Source organism: Cololabis saira, chromosome 3 (assembly GCF_033807715.1).
Source record: "Cololabis saira isolate AMF1-May2022 chromosome 3, fColSai1.1, whole genome shotgun sequence".
Classification (NCBI taxonomy): Eukaryota; Metazoa; Chordata; class Actinopteri; order Beloniformes; family Belonidae; genus Cololabis; species Cololabis saira.
This window is the reverse complement of record NC_084589.1, coordinates 5,555,839-5,572,070: the sequence shown is the minus strand read 5'-3', so window position 1 is coordinate 5,572,070 and position 16,232 is coordinate 5,555,839. Positions and strand designations below refer to the sequence as shown.

The following is a 16,232-nucleotide window of genomic DNA, read 5'->3' as shown; positions in this document are numbered from 1 at the left end:
GACTTGTAACCATGACAACAGGAAGACCTGTAACCATGATAACAGGAAGACCTGTAACCATAATAATAATAATAATAATAATAATAATAATGACTTGGATTTATATAGCGCCCTTCAAGGCACCCAGAGCGCTTTACAGAGATCATTATTCATTCATACACATCCTCACTAGTGGTGGTAAGCTACGTTTTGTAGCCACAGCTGCCCTGGGGCAGACTGACGGAAGCGTGGCTGCCATATCGCGCCAAACGGCCCCTCCGACCACCACCAACATTCATACACATTCAAACACATTCACACGAGGCAAGGTGGGTAAGGTGTCTTGCCCAAGGACACTACGACAGCAAACTGGGACAGAGCGGGATTCGAACCGCCGACCTTCCGATCATTGGACGACCCGCTCTACCACCTGAGTTACTGCCGCCCCATGACAACAGGAAGACCTGTAACCATGACAACAGGAAGACCTGTAACCATGACAACAGGAAGACATGTAACCATGACAACAGGAAGACATGTAACCATGATAACAGGAAGACCTGTAACCATGGCAACAGTAAGACCTGTAACCGTGACAACAGTAAGACCTGTAACCATGACAACAGTAAGACCTGTAAGACCTGTAACCATGACAACAGGAAGACCTGTAACCATGACTCGAGAGCCGCTTTGGACAGAGATCAAATCTAACCCTCCAAGTTATTCCAGAGCTTACCTGGATGATGTCACCTTGGTGATCTCACCTGGATGATGTCACCTTGGTGATCTCCCCCTGATGTCACCTTGGTGATCTCACCCTGATGTCACCTTGGTGATCTCACTCTGATGTCACCTTGGTGATCTCACCAATCTCACCTTGATGATGTTGTCGCTGGGAGCCTTGGCGCTGCTCATCTCTCTGATGTGCTTCCTGATGTTCCATCGACTCTTACAGAGCAGGTAGGAACTGATCAGCTGATCCGGGTGGACCGTCCCCTCAAAATGCTTCAGACCCAGAACGATGAGCCTGCAGCAATGCACCATGGGAAAAGATCAGGTCAGCGTGTAGTTAGTTCCTGGTAATGGAGTCAACAACACGGCCTACTGGGAACCGGCTCTGGAGCCGTCGGCTCCATCTGACACACCGTTCCCTGGCAAACTTCATCATCCCTATCATCTAAAGGGAAGCTCTAACCTGCTGTATAACCTGTATATATGTGTGTGTGTGTGTGTGTGTGTGTGTTACCCGTCCTCCCCGGCCGTGAACATGTGTGTGTGTGTAGTAAGTGTGTGTGTGTGTGTGTGTGTAGTACATGTGTACGTGTGTGTGTTACCCGTCCTCCCCGGCCGTGAACACACTCCTCCCCCCCCCCCGGTTGTGCAGGGCGGGGTCCAGGCTGCAGACAGGAAGTAGTTCTGGGTACAGGAAGACGGGCCTGGTGGCCATTAGCCAGGCGGCATCGGGGGACAGCAGCGGGAAGGCGTGGCCTAGACACAGCAGAGGTCAGAGGTCAGTGTTAGGGGTCAGAGATCAGAGTTAGGGGTCAGAGGTCAGAGTTAGGGGTCAGGGTTAGGGGTCAGAGTTTGGGGTCAGAGTTAGGTGTCAGGGTTAGGGGTCAGAGGTCAGAGTTAGGGGTCAGGGTTAGGGGTCAGGGTTAGGGGTCAGAGTTAGGGGTCAGAGGTCAGAGTTAGGGGTCAGGGTTAGGGGTCAGGGTTAGGGGTCAGGGTTAGGGGTCAGGGGTCAGTTAGGGGTCGGGGGTATGGGTCAGATTTAGGGGTTAGGGGTCAGGGGTCAGTTAGGGGTCGGGGGTATGGGTCAGATTTAGGGGTTAGGGGTCAGGGTTAGGGGTCAGGGTTAGGGGTCAGGGTTAGGGGTCAGGGGTCAGTTAGGGGTCGGGGGTATGGGTCAGATTTAGGGGTTAGGGGTCAGGGTTAGGGGTCAGGGGTCAGTTAGGGGTCGGGGGTATGGGTCAGATTTAGGGGTTAGGGGTCAGAGTTAGGGGTAGGGGTCAGAGTTAGGGGTCAGGGGTAGGGGTCAGGGTTAGCGGTCAGGGTTAGCGGTCAGGGTCAGAGTTAGGGGTCAGGGTTAGGGGTCAGAGGTCAGAGTTAGGTGTCAGGGGTCAGAGTTAGGGGTCAGGGTCAGAGTTAGGGGTCAGGGGTCAGAGTTATGGGTCAGGGTTAGGGGTCAGAGTTAGGGGTCAGAGTTAGGGGTCAGGGTTAGGGGTCAGGGTTAGGGGTCAGGGTCAGGGTTAGGGGTCAGGGTCAGAGTTAGGGGACAGAGTTAGGGGTCAGAGTTAGGGGTTAGGGGTCAGAGTTAGGGGTCAGAAGTCAGGGTTAGGACCTGGTTGGTCTAGTGTTGCTGCTCTTACTGCTGGTGGACGCAGCCATCTGAGGCAGGAGCCTCCTGGGAGCTTCAGCCGGAGGGGGGTGTGGGGGGTTAGGGTTAGCCCCTGGGGGGGGCTCCACCTGCTCCACCTCCCCCAGCAGGGCCAGCGCCCCCCCCAGGTTACACACTGAGAAGCTGCTCCACAGACGTACCTCCTCCTGACGCCGGCTGAATTGCTGCAGCTCCTCCTGGGGAAGGAGATTCTGGATTCAGACATTTCTGATATTCAACATGAATCAGTAAAAAGTGTAAAGGAAATGTCTTTAATTCTAAAAAACTATCGCAAAAACTTTGCTAACCAAAGTTTTGTTGTATAAGCTGCTGGAGACTGAAGCTCCCAGAGGGATCAATAAAGTTGAGTCTAAAGCCTGAATTATGGTTCCGCGTCAAACCAACACAGAGCACACGCCGTCACCGTGACGCCGTCGTGAACCCTTCAGACTTCTCCGTCACTCCATCCCTGTCCAGTACCCCCTGTGACCGCTAGTTAGCGAACGTTTCCTGAATGGTTTATCCGACTTTTTCCGGTCACAGTGAATCAAAGAGATAAGGACAACTATTGTGCAAAACACAAAAAAAAAAAAAAAAAAAAAAAAAAAAAAAAATTCACACACACGAAGAAAAGAGCGCTGAAAGTTTACGACAGCTTCAAACCGGAAATGCGTTGCTACCAAGCGAACCAATCACAGCCCTCTCGGTCTGCGTTTGGTCTGCGTCGCCTCGACGCGTAGTTACAATTTTCGGGAGGTGACGTCGTCAGTGACGGCGTCAGTGACGGCGTCAGTGACGGCGTCAGTGACGGCGTCAGTGACGGCGTCAGTGACGGCGTCAGTGACGGCGTCAGTGACGGCGTCAGTGACGGCGTCAGTGACGGCGTGTGGTCTGCGTCAATGCATACCCCACGCCGTAGGCACGGCGTCGTTTTGACGCAGAACCATAACTCAAGCTTACGGTGCTTTCACCTCTGTCCCATTTGGAGCAGTTGTTCCGAAACAGGGAGCGTTTCCCCCTAAAGATCGATTCGTTTGGTACATCTGAAAACAGCAATCGCGCTCGGATGCAGCACAAAATGGCTCGCTTCCATTCCAGACCTGGAGCGGTTCGTTTGCAGTGAGAACATAATCCACACAGTAATCGACACAACTCCATTCATGTGTATGCGCAAGGAGAAGAGTCAGGGCAGAGGCTCCACCCCCTTCTCTCCTATTGGACCCGCCGCGATGTTGTCACAGCGCGCCACGGTGAAATTATAAAATGTTCAAGTCAGGCAGGCAGGCGCGGCACAAAAGGTGCGGCAGGTGTCCTCTCTCGCGCGCCGCTGAGCTCCGCGCCGGTAGCACATACACTATGAATGGGATTGGCGGCGGCGGCGGCGGCGGCGGCGGCGGCGGCGGCGGCGGCGGCGGCGGTCTGCACTTTGCGCCCTCTTTGTGAAAGGGGTTATAACCATTGTTGTTTTTCCCGGGGTACGGAAGAGGAAACTCCATCCGTGTTCATTTCTGACCAATGAGAGAACAGTTGGTTCATGGCATTTGTTAACAGCTTTGAACCGCTACAGACGGTTGCCTTGTGAACACAAACGTCACAAACTAAAAACCAAACAACTGTATCGATTTAGCCCCTGAATCGGAACAAAACAAACCACAGACCACACGTCTCAAAGCTCCCTAATAACCTCTCTAAGCGAGGGTTAGGTTTCAGGAAATGGTTTTTCAGACGCATCGGTTATCCATATCAGCATCATTCCACCCTGAAGAGGCCAGAGGAACCTTCCCAGCCACTCCGCTGGTAGGACAGGATGCTGTTTGTCCACCCCCCAGGACATGGACCCCCCAGGACGTGGACCCCCCAGGACGTGGACCCCCCAGGACGTGGACCCCCCAGGACTCACCAGGTACTGTTTAGTAATGGCCGCCTCGTGGTTCAGCGCCAGGATGCGCTGAGTCAGCAGGTGAACTTGAGTCAGCAGCTGCACGTGCTGCAAGAAACAAACTCAGGTGAACATGAAGCTGGAGAACCCAAACCACACACTCTACCACACACTCAACCACACACTCTACACACTGAACTACACACACTCAACTAGGCCCGTAAGCCGCTACAGCCACCGCGCTACAACCACCGCTACCACGCTACCGCCACCGCGCTACAACCACTGGGCTACAACCACTGCGCTACAACCACGCGATACCGCTACCTCGCTACAACCACCGCGCTACCGCCACCACGCTACAACCACTGCGTTACCGCGCTACTGCCACCGCGCTACAACCACCGCGATATCGCTACAACCACTGCGCTACCGCTACCGCCACCACGCTACAACCACTGCGCTACCGCGCTACAACCAACACGCTACCGCCACCGCGCTACCGCCACCATGCTACCGCCACCGCGCTACCGCCACCGCGCTACCGCCACCACATTACAGCCACCGCACTACAGCCACCGCGCTACAGCCACCGCGCTACAGCCACCACGCTACCGCTACAACCACTGTATCCATGAGCAGCTCTTTTTTCACACGTAGGTGCACCGGGTTTTAAGATGATAAAACCACCGCGCTACAACCACTGCGCTACAACCTCCGCGATACCGCTACCTCGCTACAACCACCGCGCTACCGCCACCACGCTACAACCACTGCGCTACCGCGCTACTGCCACCGCGCTACAACCACCGCGATATCGCTACCTCGCTACAACCACTGCGCTACCGCTACCGCCACCACGCTACAACCACTGCGCTACCGCGCTACAACCAACACGCTGCTACCGCCACCGCGCTACCGCCACCATGCTACCGCCACCGCCGACGCGCTACAGCCACCGCGCTACCGCCACCGCGCTACCGCCACCGCGCTACCGCCACCGCGCTACCGCCACCACGCTACCGCCACCACGCCGCCGCGCTACGGCCACCGCGCTACCGCCACCGCGCTACAGCCACCGCGCTACAGCCACCGCGCTACAGCCACCGCGCTACCGCCACCGTGCTACAGCCACCACGCTACCGCCACTGTATCCATGAGCAGCTCTTTTTTCACACGTAGGTGCACCAGGTTTTAAGATGATACAACATATAAACCGAAGCAACAGTCTGGAAAGTCAAACTTTATTCAACTCAGACTATCGTTCAGTTGTAACTAAAACAGAAAAACACATTTTAGATAATTCGTCTTCCACCAATAAAAAGAGGAGGTGGTGAGCGTCATACTAGTCCTGTTCTCTGATTGGTCCATCATTGCCAGCGATAGCAGACAGTTGAAGTTAGTGTTTTGATACATACAAGTCTTTTTATTCGTTTTTTATCATTAAAACAGGAACAAATTTTTATTATTCAAATAGAAAAAAACAAGAAAAATTAAAGCTGCAAGCAGCGATAAACGGGCCCTCGCACTCACGGCCACCGCCCCCATAAGCATATCAGAAATGACACCACCCACGACTTCCTATGTCAAACCATTAAAAAGTTATAGCAGAAAAAAGGGACAACCAATCAGAAGAAGGGGCGGGGCTAATTCAGGCCAATGAAGGTCAATGACTCCATACAGAATCTGATGACACCACCCACGACTCTCTATGTCAAACCATTCAAAAGTTATAGCAGAAAATCGGAACAACCAATCAGAAAAAGGGGAGGGGCTAATTAAGGCCAAAAAAGCTCAAGGACTCATTACAGAGTCCCATGACACCACCCGCAACTCTCTATGTCAAAACATTCAAATGCTATAGCAGGAAATAGGGACAACCAATCAGAATAAGGGGCGGGGCTAATTTTCATCAATTATGATCAAGGACTCAATACCGAGTCCAATGACACCACCCACGACTCTATGTCAAACCATTCAAAAGTTATGGCAGAGAAAAGTATTCTAGGGGGCGCTGTTGAGCCATTTTGCCACGCCCATTAATACAAACCATGAAATATCAAATTTATCGCCAGGCCTGGCTTGCATGCAAAATTTGGTGACTTTTGGGGAACTATCAAATATGGACCAATCAGATGAAGGGGGGGGTGCGCTTTTTGGCGTCTGGCGTCGCCACGGTAACACTTTTGAAGGAGAAAAGTAATGCGCGTAGTCGCAAGATGGAGATGCACATTTTGAGGTATAACACACATGGGTGCACGTTACGGTTCGGGCCGTATTAACTGCCGAAGGAATGGCATAAATTTCATCAAAATGACACGACTAATTCAAAATGACCGACATCCTGTTCGGTTTCGTGCATGGCGCCAAGAGACTTTTCTTTAAGTTGCGACATGATACAGGTGTGTACCGATTTTCGTTCATGTACGTCAAACCGTATTGTGGGGCTTGAGGCACAAAGTTATCTGGGGGGCGCTGTTGAGCCATTTTGCCACGCCCATTAATGCAAACCATTAAATATAAACATTTTCGCAAGGCCTGACTTGCATGCACAATTTGGTGACTTTTTGGGCACGTTTAGGGGGGCAAAAAGGCCTTCCTTTTGTCAGAAGAAGAAGAAGAAAAAGAAAGATAGAAAAAAAAATTCCTACAGATGTAATAGGGCCTTCGCACTGAAGGTGCTCGGGCCCTTATAACCCCAAAAAAACAGACAAAAAAAAAATTAAAACTTAAATAACATATATTGCCAGATAACCATCAGACACAGGGCCAACATAAATGAAAATGAATGAAGTCCCCTACATTATATTATCAGCATCCATACCCTCCACAAAGTTCAGGAAAGGCTGCCAGATCCTCTATAAGGTCTCAGTGGATCCCTGAACAGTTACCTGATCTTTTCCAGTTTGAGATGAGTCATGACTTCCCTGATCTAGTGATTAGATGATGGTGGAGCAGAGTCTTTCCATTTAAACTAAATCAGTCTCCTAGCCAGGAGGGAACAAAAGGCCATCATGTTGGTTTCCCGCCGCATAAATAGAGGAGAGTCCACAGGAGCCAAACAGAGCAATATATGGTGACGGCACAATCCTTTTCCCACATATTTTAGAAAAAGTCTCAAAAATGTTGTGCCAAAATAAAAAAAGTCAGCAGCACACAACAGTCATGTGGAAGCAGCAGCTGGATGACCAGGGGGGGGTGCAGGCAGGCGGAAGCAGCAACAGCAGACATCGACATAGGCAAGTGGAAGCAGCAACGGGATGACCGGGGATGGGGGAGGGGGGCCGGGAACCGAGGCTCCAGCCTGCAAACATGCACAAAAGAGAAAAAAGGGGGGCCGGCACAAGAGACTACAGGTACGATGGACAAAAATGATAGCTATGAGATATTTATAATAGATAAAAATGGTAATGGAGAAGAGAGGCAGGGAAAAGGAGAGGAGAAGAAGGGTGAGAGGCACCGCCCAGCGGATCATGTCGGTGCCCCCCTGCAGCATAAGCCTATAGCAGCATATCTACCGCGAAGCTATATTTGAGACTAACTATTATAGTCTTGTTCTATAGCTGCAACTATGACTACTCACTCTAACACACTAGAGTTTACACTACCTAGAGATTTACCAACACCAGCTAGAGGTTTACTAAACACTAACTATAGGCTTTACTAAACAGAAAGGTTTTAAGTTTGGTTTTAAGTTTAGTTTTAAAGGTGGACGTGGTGTCAGCCTCCTTAACCCAGATTGGAAGTTGGTTCCAAAGTAATGGTGCCTGATAGCAGAACGCCCGCCCTCCAAATCTACATTTAGATACTCTAGGAACTACGAGTAAACCTGCACCCTGGGAGCGGAGAGCTCGGCCAGGAACATAAGGCACTATCAAATCTTGTAAATACTGCGGAGCTAAGCCGTTTTGGGCTTTATATGCAAGTAATAACATTTTAAATTGAATTCTGAATTTTACAGGTAGCCAATGGAGTGACGCTAACACTGGAGAGACGTGGTCTCTCCTGCTGATTCCTGTCAGCACTCGTGCTGCTGCATTCTGGATCAGCTGGAGCCTATTCACAGGGATTAAAGCAAAAAAAAAATTTTTGACTGAGATTTTTTTTTCAGGCCAGTTCATATTCCCCCTCCATCGATGCACTGCACCTATTGTGAAAACCAGGTTTTTTCTTGCTTTAACATATATAAAGTGGTCTCCCCTCAGCCTGCCAACTCAGAGCAGGAGGAAAGCAACCAAATTATGCAGTGTCTGTACAGCAGCCCGGATGAGCCGTCCAGTGTGATGTGGATCTACGAGCCGTTCAGATTCTGCTCCCCAAAGTTACAGAACTTGGGTCACCACCCATCCCTTGAATTAAATGTTGCGTTCCGTATTGAACCAATACGGACATATATTATGCTCTTATTTATTGATGTCATAATCTACATGTGAAGGTCGGAAAAGTTGAATATATTGCAAAACTTCATTCGTAGTAAATTCAACTAAAGGTAAAACAAATATCTTATTTCCCACTACATTCAAAGTGAGATATTTCAAGCCTTTATTTGTTATAATTTTGGTGATTATGGCTCACAGTTTATGAAAACCCCAAATAAAAAATCTAAAAAAATTAGGATATTTTATGAAATCAATAAACAATTCAACCATCAAAATGATAACAAATAAAGGCTTAGGATATCTTGCTTTGCCTGTAATGAGATAAATTAACTTTTACACCATATTCTAATGTTCTGACCTTCACCTGTAGCCAGTACTCGAGTTGTAAAAAAAAAATATCAGGGGGGATGGTGGATTTGATCATATGGGGACAGATAATTTGTGCTGATTACAAATAATATAATATATTACAAATAATAGCAGTGACCAAAACACCTGCAGAAATACTGCAGGAATGACATAGCAGCAGTTAAATGCAGCCTTCTGTAAGCTTTAAATATCCACTGGGCTTACATCAAAACACAACAATAAAAAACACTTTTCTGAACTTATCAATATGACTCTGTCCTTCACAGGATAAGTAACATGGATCACTGCAAAAACTCACAATCTTAACAAGAATATTTGTCTTATTTCTAGTTAAAATGTCTCATTTTAGTAAAAAAAATCTCATTACACTTAAAACAAGACTCATCACTGGAAAAAAACAACAATTTTCACCTGTTTCAAGTAGTTTTTCACTTGAAATAAGTAGAAAAAAGATTTTTTTGCTTGTAATGAGAAGATAAATCTTGTCCCACTGACAGATTTTCCTTCTTATTTCAAGTGAAAATGTACTTGAAACAGGTGAAAATTGTCAAATAAGTTATTTTTCTGGTGATGACTCTAAATGTTGAAATAGCAGTAAAACCACATGCATTGATGAGGTCGACATAAGGGATGGCAAGGGGGGATGGCAGTTTTACAGGGGGGGATGATTTGGACCGTTTTTATTTCAGGGGGGATGATTTGGACCGTTTTTATTTCAGGGGGGGATGATTTGGACCGTTTTTATTTCAGGGGGGGATGATTTGGACCGTTTTTATTTCAGGGGGGGATGATTTGGACCATTTTTATTTCAGGGGGGGGGGGGTGATTTGGACCGTTTTTATTTCAGGGGGGAGGATTTGGACTGTTTTTATTTCAGGCGGGATGATTTGGACCGTTTTTATTTCAGGGGGGATGATTTGGACCGTTTTTATTTCAGGGGGGATGATTTGGACCGTTTTTATTTCAGGAGGGGATGATTTGGACCGTTTTTATTTCAGGAGGGGATGTCATCCCCCCTCATCCCCTAACAGGTCCCCGGCGGGCGTCGCAGCTGGGGAGATCCGCGGGAACGGCCCGGCGCGCGTCTAGAGTCGCCGCCGCCGACCGCCGTTCCCGATCCCCCCCCACCGGCCCGCCTTCCGCGCGGCGCCGGACACCGCCCCGCGAAAACCCCCGCCTGACGACGCGGGGACGCCGCTGGACGAAGGCCCCGCGCGGCGGGCCGAACCCGCATCTGCGGCGGCGGGGAGAGGAGGGCGGACGGGGCGACTGCTCATAATACATCCATGCTGCTCCCCCAGACTCCCCCCTTGATCCAACACCCCCCCTCTGTTTCTGATTGGCTAATACCAAGACTCTGGCTCGCTTAATTGGTTTACAATAGCGCCAGTTTAATGACGAAAGGCTGATTTATGGTTCAGCGTACTCCAACGCAGAGCCTACGGCGTAGCTCTGCGTCGATTTAACGCAGAACCATAATTCAGGTTTAACATGATAACGCACGTGCAAATGTTTTTTTGTTCTTTTTTTTTTTTCTCTAATTTTCGAATTGACGGAAATCTGTCTAGAGACGGAGAACTTTAATCCCTACTATTCAGCAAATGACTTGGACATCCTGCTAACAACACATTAGAGTAATCCAGTCTAGAAGATACAAACGCATGAACTAGTTTTTCTGCATCACTCTGCGAGAGGATTTTCCTAATTTTTGCAATATTACGGAGATGGAAAAACGCTATTTTACAAACCTGATTAACATATGGTTTAAACGACAAATCCTGATCGAAAACAACACCAAGGTTTCTCACAGTTGCACTGGAAGCCATCGCAACACCATCTAGTCCCTTCCTAAGGTGCTCTGAACCAAGAATGATAACCTCTGTTTTATCTGAATTTAGAAGCAAGAAATTTCTGGACATCCAGTCCTTGATGTCCCTAAGACATGCCTGAAGTTTAACCAACGGTTCTGTCTCATCCGGCTTCATAGACAAGTAGAGCTGCATATCATCAGCATAGCAATGAAAGTGTATGCCGTGATTCTGGATTATACTTCCCAACGGCTGCATGTATAAACTAAACAAGATTGGCCCTAGCACTGAACCCTGCGGAACACCATAACAGACCCTTGACTGTTCTGAAGAAACCTCATGTACATGAACAAACTGGAACCTGTCAGATAGATATGATTTAAACCAACGTAGAGCTGTCCCTTTAATCCCAACAACATGCTCTAACCTGTGCAGTAAAATGCCATGATCAACAGTGTCAAAAGCAGCACTGAGGTCCAGTAGAACCAATATGGACACTAATCCCTTATCTGAGGCCATAAGAAGGTCATTCGTGACTCGAACCAGTGTCTGAACCCTGACTGAAAGACTTCAAACAGATCATTTCTATACAAATAGTCACATAACTGGCTTGAAACTGCCTTTTCCAGAATTTTAGATACAAATGGAAGGTTAGAAATTGGCCTATAATTAGCTAAGGTGTCTGGGTCAAGAGAAGGTTTTTTAAGTAAAGGTTTAATTACTGCCACTTTGAAAACCTGTGGTACATATCCTGAGCTTAGGGGATAGGTTGATTTGGTCCAGTATTGTCACACCAATAAGAGAAAAAACATTTTTGAATAGTCAAGTCGGGATGGGGTCTAACATACATGTGGTAGACTTAGCTCTATTAACGAGTGAAGTCAGCTCAGGGAGGTCAATAGGATCAAAACAGTCTAGAGTCAAGTCAGAGCCTAGGGAAGTCGCTAAAGCTGAAGAAACACCTACAACCGGCTGGTTGATTTCTTCTCTAATTCTTGTGATTTAACTGTTAAAGAAGCTCATAAAGTCTTCACTACTGAGAGCTGCAGGAATACACGGCTCCACAGAGCTGTGACTCTTTGTCAGCCTGGCTACAGTGCTGAACAGAAAACGTGGGTTACTTTTGTTATCCTCTATCAACGTTGAATAATAAGCTGTTCTTGCTTTGCGAATGGCTTTTTTATATACTATTAGAATATCTTTCCATTCACGATAGAGGTCTACAGACTTACAAGAGTGCCACTTCCTTTCCATTTTACGCACGCTTTGTTTCAACATGCGAATATCTGAATTGTACCAGGGAGTTAAGCTCCTGTGGCTAGAAACCCTCCTTTTCAAAGGAGCAACTTCATCTAAAGCTGAGTGCAACAGATCAGCAGTGTTACTAACAAGAAAATCAACATCAACATCAGAGGTAGAACCCAGGTCACTGGCCTCTACCAAAAAGCAAAGCATTTGCACCCTTGTCCTGGTATAAATTACAGAGTCATCTTAAATTGGATCATCTCCCAAGTTTGGTAGATTTTAAAGCTAGGATCAAGGTCTATCTGACTACTGAATGCACATGTTCTTTTATCGAACATTGAGTGATTATACTGTAGTATTTATATATACTGTAGTATATATACTGTAGTGTTTTATGTCTGTTTTGTTGATGTTGTTGAATGTGTAACTGATGTGGACCTATTGTGCTGCCTTCTTGGCCAGGACCCCCTTGCAAAAGAGATTTTAATCTCAATGGGTTTATTCCTGGTTAAATAAAGGTTAAATAAAAAAATAGTGAGAGAGAGGCTGGCTGACAGAGAGGTAGCTCTAACTGAGGCTCCTCCAGGACCGTCCACGCAGGGGCTGTGGTGTCACTGGTCACCCAGTACAACATGGCTCTAATGTTGGCAGCCCAATAGTAACACATAACGTTTGGGAGAGCCATGCCCCCCATTGTACTCTCTGCAACACACGCAGTACGTGCACATGCAGCGATTCAAGGTGGTTGGAGATCTGATCAGATAATGACATGCAGAAGATTGGATCAACTTGTCTGATTACACATGCTGTTCTGAGATCAGACTGAATCAGATTGAATAAACCACTGTAACCAGAGCATGGCTGACTCCGTGACGCTAGGTGGCGCTGTACCCGAGGTAACCATGGTAACCATTTCAACAAAGAGCCACTTCCGGTTGACCTCCGCTTAACAACAAGCGGAATTCTCCTTCACTCGCCCTTCTTTTCTCCAGTCGCACTTCTTTTCTTCCCTAACCCCTAAAAAAGAAGGGGGAGATTTTAGGGCACTTGAGATCTAGGGCACTTGGCCCAGGTGCCTGTCCCATTTCTCCTACTCCCCCTCGTTTTCATCCCTAACCTGATCAGGAAGCAGAGAGCCAAAAGCTGTTTTAATTTCAGCTGTAGCGCTGTTAATATGGCACTGTATTAAGTTTTAATATTTTTACAGGCATAAAGGTAACCTTAAGATCCGCAACCGGGGCTCAGTTTATCCAAATAACGCCTGTTAAGAAATTTGACCCGATGTTTTCGGAGATGAGAAGAGCCGCCGCCCCCGGGGAGCAGCCTCAGCTCACAGCCCGAGGAGAGACGTGTCCGCCGGGTGAAGCTGCTGCGTCAGCCCCGGGAGAGAAACTCTCTCTGGGACGCTGCTCTGTTGAGAATCACGCCGGCTGAAATAAATCATTTAGGAAGATGTTGGTTTAATAGATGAAATCTAACAGTTGTAGCTACGCCTGTTAAGAAATTTGCTCCGAAATTTAGAGATTTCTGTCTGCCGGTTCCGGAGTTTATGCCGCGTTCCATTTACCTCGGAAATCGGAAGTGGGAACTGGGAATGGCAGCCATCTTGGAATGGTAACTCGGGGGTGGTGAAGACTCTCCCACTTTCCCAGTGGGAAACCCCACTTCGAGGGGCGTTCCAGTTGAAAATTCCGACTGGGGACTGGGAAATCCCCACTTCCGAGGATAAATGGAACGCGGCATTAGGTCCGCGTTAAATAGACGCAGCCTACGGCGTAGGGTACGGCGTATTTTGTTTTTTTTATGCCACAGTTTGCAGATTGATTGTTGATGCGTGGGCTAACGTGTCTGCTGGGATTATTTTGCGAGCTTTTGCAAAAGCGTGCATTTCCGAGGCACCGCACGGCACGGAACGTGACTCTGACAGCGAGGAATTCGGACTGGCACAGCTGATTTAGCGGAGCTCTTTAATGCAGAAACAGAGGATGAGACTTAATGGGTTTGATTAATGTAAAAACTGAAATAAAGTAGCCTACAATCAAACAAAGTTTTGCTCCCGCTGTATTTTTAAATACGCACACTCCTGTGCTTGTGTGTGTGTGTGTGTGTTCTTGTGTGTGTGCCGTTTCGGTCGGTGCGCCGTGTGTGTTTTAAATACAGAAATGTGACACAAGACTGAGGCTATGCCTTTTCACACGGCGCCCGTATGGTCGCGAAAATACAGTATTTATATATGAAATGTCAGAATAGGAAATATTTTGAGGACACCCCTGAAGCAGTCAGACGACACCCCAGGGAGCTACTACTGAGCAGCGTTGCGTCGTCTCCTTTCACTTCCGGGTGAATCCCCTCCCCCGGGGGAAAACCCCACCCGGGGGAAATTCTCGAGCATGCGCAGACTGTAATATCCATGTCTCCGTACACATGGCATTAACAAGGCGGTTGCGACTGGCTTATCTAGGTGCTGCAAGCGGGTTGATGAATCCAGTCTGATCAGATTACTTGACTGACTTAAGGTGTTCACATGCAGTTTAAAAGTCAGTACGATGTGTGCAAATGATCTCCAACCAGTTTGAATCGCTGCATGTGCACGTACTGACTTCTCTTAATTCGGGGTGTTTTTTTGTGCCAGATAAAAGTTGAAATATAATTGTTCAGTTTGGAGAAGAAAGATTTTGTCAAAAAAAAAAGGAAGGCATTGGAAGACATAAAAACTTGGGCAAGACAGTCATCTTCACGGTATTAATTCTACCACCTAAGGAAAGAGGCAAGGGATCCCAACGCTCAATATCACTACTAAGGTTAGACAGAAGAGGCTGATAGTTTGGAGTGTATAAATCTTTGTGATTGTGGGTGATCCAAATTCCAAGGTATTTGAATTTCTTGAGGTTAATTTGGAATGGGAATGAATCCAAAGCTATCTGACTAGCACCAATTGGCATTAACTCACTCTTCTGAAAATTAACTTTGTAACCAGATATTCGGCCAAATTCTTTAAGTAGAAGCATTAATATAGGGAGGTTGGAAAGGGGTTGCGAAATGTACAGTAACATATCGTCCGCATAAAGCGAAACTTTGTGTTCCAGTCCAGCATGCTGAATTCCCTTGATATCAGTATTCTGTCTCAGAGCAAGAGCAAGAGGTTCCATTGCAACTGCAAACAGGAGGGGCGACAGAGGGCAGCCTTGTCTTGTGCCTCGTTGGAGCTCAAAGTAGATGGACAAGTTATTGCTAGTGCGTACAGCAGCCATGGGGGATATATACAATATTTTTATCCATGATATAAACTTAGGCCCAAACCCAAATTTCCTCAGCGTAGTGAAAAGATAACCCCACTCCACCCAGTCAAACGCTTTTTCAGCGTCAAGTGAAAGCACTATCTCTGGTGTTCCGGGTGGAGAGGGGCCATAAAGGACATTTAGAAGACGCCTAACATTAAAAAACGAATAGCAGTTCTTAATAAAACCAGTTTGGTCAGGTGATATAATAGAGGGAAGAACCACCTCCAAGCATTGCGCCAGCACCTTAGCAAGAATTTTAGCATCTGTATTAATAAGGGAAATTGGACGGAATGAGCTGCATTCTAGAGGGTTTTTCCCCTTTTTCAGTAACAATAAAATAACAGCCTGACGCATCGTTGGAGGGAGGGACTCTAATGCTAATGATTCTTTGAAAACTGACGGTAATAAGGGCGAAAGCTGGGTGGAGAATTTCTTATAGAAGTCTGTCGGAAAACCATCTGGGCCCGGAGATTTGCCAGTTTGCATAGAGCTAATTGCAGACGCTATCTCCGCGGCCGAGAGGTCTTCCTCCAGGCCATCAGCCATCTCCAGATCTATACATGGAATATGTAAAGGGTTAAAAAATTTGTCAAGATCAGAGGGGCTTGCAGAGGAATCTGACGTATATAATAACTGATAAAAATTTTGAAAGCAAGAATTTATTTTCAGACTGTCTGTGGTTCTGGCACCATACTGATCATTCATTTCAGGGATGGTCTGGTAGGCTGTTCTTTGGCGCAGCTGATGAGCGAGTATCCGTCCTGCCTTTTCTCCATGTTCATAGCACCCCTGTCGGGATTTAGAGATGAGGTATTCTGCCTGTTGTGTTGATAAGAGATCAAACTCAGCTTGGACTAATAAGCGCCTCTTCATAAAGTCAGGTGATGAAGATTGACTAAATAACCTATCTAGATC

At 47.4% G+C, this 16,232-nt stretch overlaps 1 protein-coding gene across 1 annotated transcript in view; it reads right to left on the bottom strand.

Moving 5' to 3' along the window:
• LOC133424898 (GON-4-like protein) overlaps nucleotides 1-16,232 on the bottom strand; it is a 142,181-nt gene that overhangs the window by 73,329 nt on the left and 52,620 nt on the right. Inside the window, 4 exon segments of the mRNA XM_061715478.1 lie at nucleotides 856-1,006; nucleotides 1,314-1,467; nucleotides 2,349-2,553; nucleotides 4,257-4,343. Coding sequence (XP_061571462.1) covers nucleotides 856-1,006; nucleotides 1,314-1,467; nucleotides 2,349-2,553; nucleotides 4,257-4,343 — 597 coding nt within the window.